The sequence below is a fragment of the Penaeus vannamei genome, chromosome 35, assembly GCF_042767895.1.
Source record: "Penaeus vannamei isolate JL-2024 chromosome 35, ASM4276789v1, whole genome shotgun sequence".
Taxonomy (NCBI): Eukaryota; Metazoa; Arthropoda; class Malacostraca; order Decapoda; family Penaeidae; genus Penaeus; species Penaeus vannamei.
In genome coordinates this window covers 2046054-2048553 of record NC_091583.1, presented here as the reverse complement: position 1 = coordinate 2048553, position 2500 = coordinate 2046054, and the positions used below count along the sequence as shown (strand labels likewise).

The following is a 2500-nucleotide window of genomic DNA, read 5'->3' as shown; positions in this document are numbered from 1 at the left end:
TATATATATATATATATATATATATATATATATATATATATATATATATATATATATATATATATATATATATACACACACACACACACACACACACACACACACACACACACACACACACACACACACACACGTATATATATATATATATATATATATATATATATATATATATATATATATATATATATATATATATATATATATATGTATGTATGTATGTATATGTATATGTATATTTGTATATATATAGATAGATAGATAGATACATACATACATACATACATACATACATACATACATATATATATATATATATATATATATATATATATATATATATATATATATATATATATATATATATATGAAAGCTGAAACCAACCACAGAACTCGACTGCAAAATTTCTATAAATCCTTGTTCTCCTTAAAGAGAGAGAAAAAGACAGGCGGAAAACTACCTCGCTGGAGAGATTGGCAGAGAAACCTCATTATTGGTCACCGTTGGAGAGATAATAAGTGATCTCTTTCAGCCCAGGCGTCCGCGATCAGCTGAGGCCCCCTTCAAAATGCTTGTGAAGATTTGTTTACCTTTGGTCTTGAAGGGAAATGAATATAAACAGAAACGGGTATATATCATAGGTCAAAGCCGAAGAGAGAAATTGGATTTCCACCTTTTGCTGCGAGGGTTGCCGTTATAATAAAAGTGTTTGAATATTACGAAGTTCTAGCAGGAACCCGGATTCTGTTATCGTAAATGCGTAAAAAAGCTGTACTGACCGTTTTCCACAGATAGCAAACAGCGACGGTTGTACAGGGTCCCTGTTACTCCCTTGTGATGGATTACCAGTATGTAGCACAAAATACTAAAATTTTCAAAGGAATTCGCAAGCTCTATCTCCATGTTCCTGAGGACGTTCACGAATTGGTATCGAGTACAATGTCAAAACACTTTCTCAAGAGAGCGAAAATGATTACCCATTCATAAAGCGGAATTAGTTTTGAGCACCTCATTAACACGACATTGTTACGTAAAATTTGCATAAGAATTACTGATGAGGGTTTGATGATTACTTTTTTTTTTAACTGACACTATTACGCACTAGTAATTATCATGTAATAAGATGACTTCTTTAGATGCATTACCTCTCGTTGGTGGGTGTTCCTTGAACACACAAACCATAATATTTACATTGTGATATTCAGATTATCATTCCAGATCTTATATTTTAAATGTTACTGTGTTGAGATATCCCCGAGAATACAGACCCAGTCTCAACTGCTTCTTGAGACTAGATATGATATACAAAAAGATTTGATAATAATTTGACCTCTAACTCAAAATGAGGCATCGAAATTTACAACAAACTGAAATTCTTGAATGAAAAATGAGGCATAACACGCATAATCGGCTTAGATCTCCCTTTATCCCTGCCTCGGTCGGCGGATGGAGACTGAAGGATAACTGAGCACTTCCATATCTACAAATTAAATTAATGAAAAAATACTAATGGAAGGAAGTTCAGTGGCCATAGAGCCGCTTAGACGTCACCTGCACCCACAAATGGTATGGAGGCAATCGTTCTTCAACCGTTCTACATATGGGAAAATGCTAAGGATATTTTACGTAATATTCGGAAAATATGATGCTCACTTTCTCCGTTTACTAGACTGCGTCTGTTGCATGAGTGGGCAGTATGATCTCAGTCCTCTGCCATCACACCCAAACTATCTATTTACGTGGAAGCGCTCTTTTTGATCTTCAAAATCAGAGCATTTACTTGCAATGTGTGCAACCGAGCAGAGGCTTTAGTTTTAGTTGTTTTTTTTCTTCTTTCTTTAATTCCTGTCACAGAAAAAAAAGAGTCCTTCTTTGAAATGTCTTGAAATCTTCTCGTTCTCTTCTGCTAGTGTTAAAACGTTGGTAAATAATCATGGCAAGGGAGAACGAAGGGGATGACGCTTTTTTATCATGTCGATTTTTTCCTGCTCGTTGGGCAGCTTTATTATCATCATCATGGAATCTTCAATTACCTTTTTTGTTCTTGCTGTTGACGGCGATGCCTTCGTTATCATCTGGCTTTGTAAATACGCTCCGCTAAGACTTAATCCTCTGTCATTTCGCAGTGACATCAACTACTTTCTGAAACAACGTCCCGGTACATGACTAAAACCCGCAATAAAACAACAATAATAACCGTAGTAAAACTTCGCCAAATTGCAAAAAGGGACACTTACCTCGTTAGAATCGCAGCGTCCCCAGCAGCTCATCACGTTGATGTAATCCCAGCACATTCGGCCGTTGTCGTCTGTCTTGTGAACCTGCAAGGCGCCAGAGGGAGGGTGAGTGTTGAAGTCCTCTTCCTGCTCAAATTGTCTTAGTTGTCTGTGTTTGTTTACCGGCTTACTAACATACTTATCTATATATTTGTCTGTCTGTCTGTTATTCTCATCATCCTCTCTATCTCTCTATCTATCTATCTATCTCTTTCTCCCTTTC

At 35.9% G+C, this 2500-nt stretch overlaps 1 protein-coding gene across 1 annotated transcript in view; it reads right to left on the bottom strand.

Annotated features, from left to right (window-relative positions):
* Gpb5 (Glycoprotein hormone beta 5) overlaps positions 1-2500 on the bottom strand; it is a 28087-nt gene that overhangs the window by 8622 nt on the left and 16965 nt on the right. Inside the window, exon 3 of the mRNA XM_070113908.1 lies at positions 2239-2322. Within this exon, the coding sequence (XP_069970009.1) occupies positions 2239-2322 (84 nt within the window). The remainder of the gene's footprint in view (positions 1-2238; positions 2323-2500) is intronic.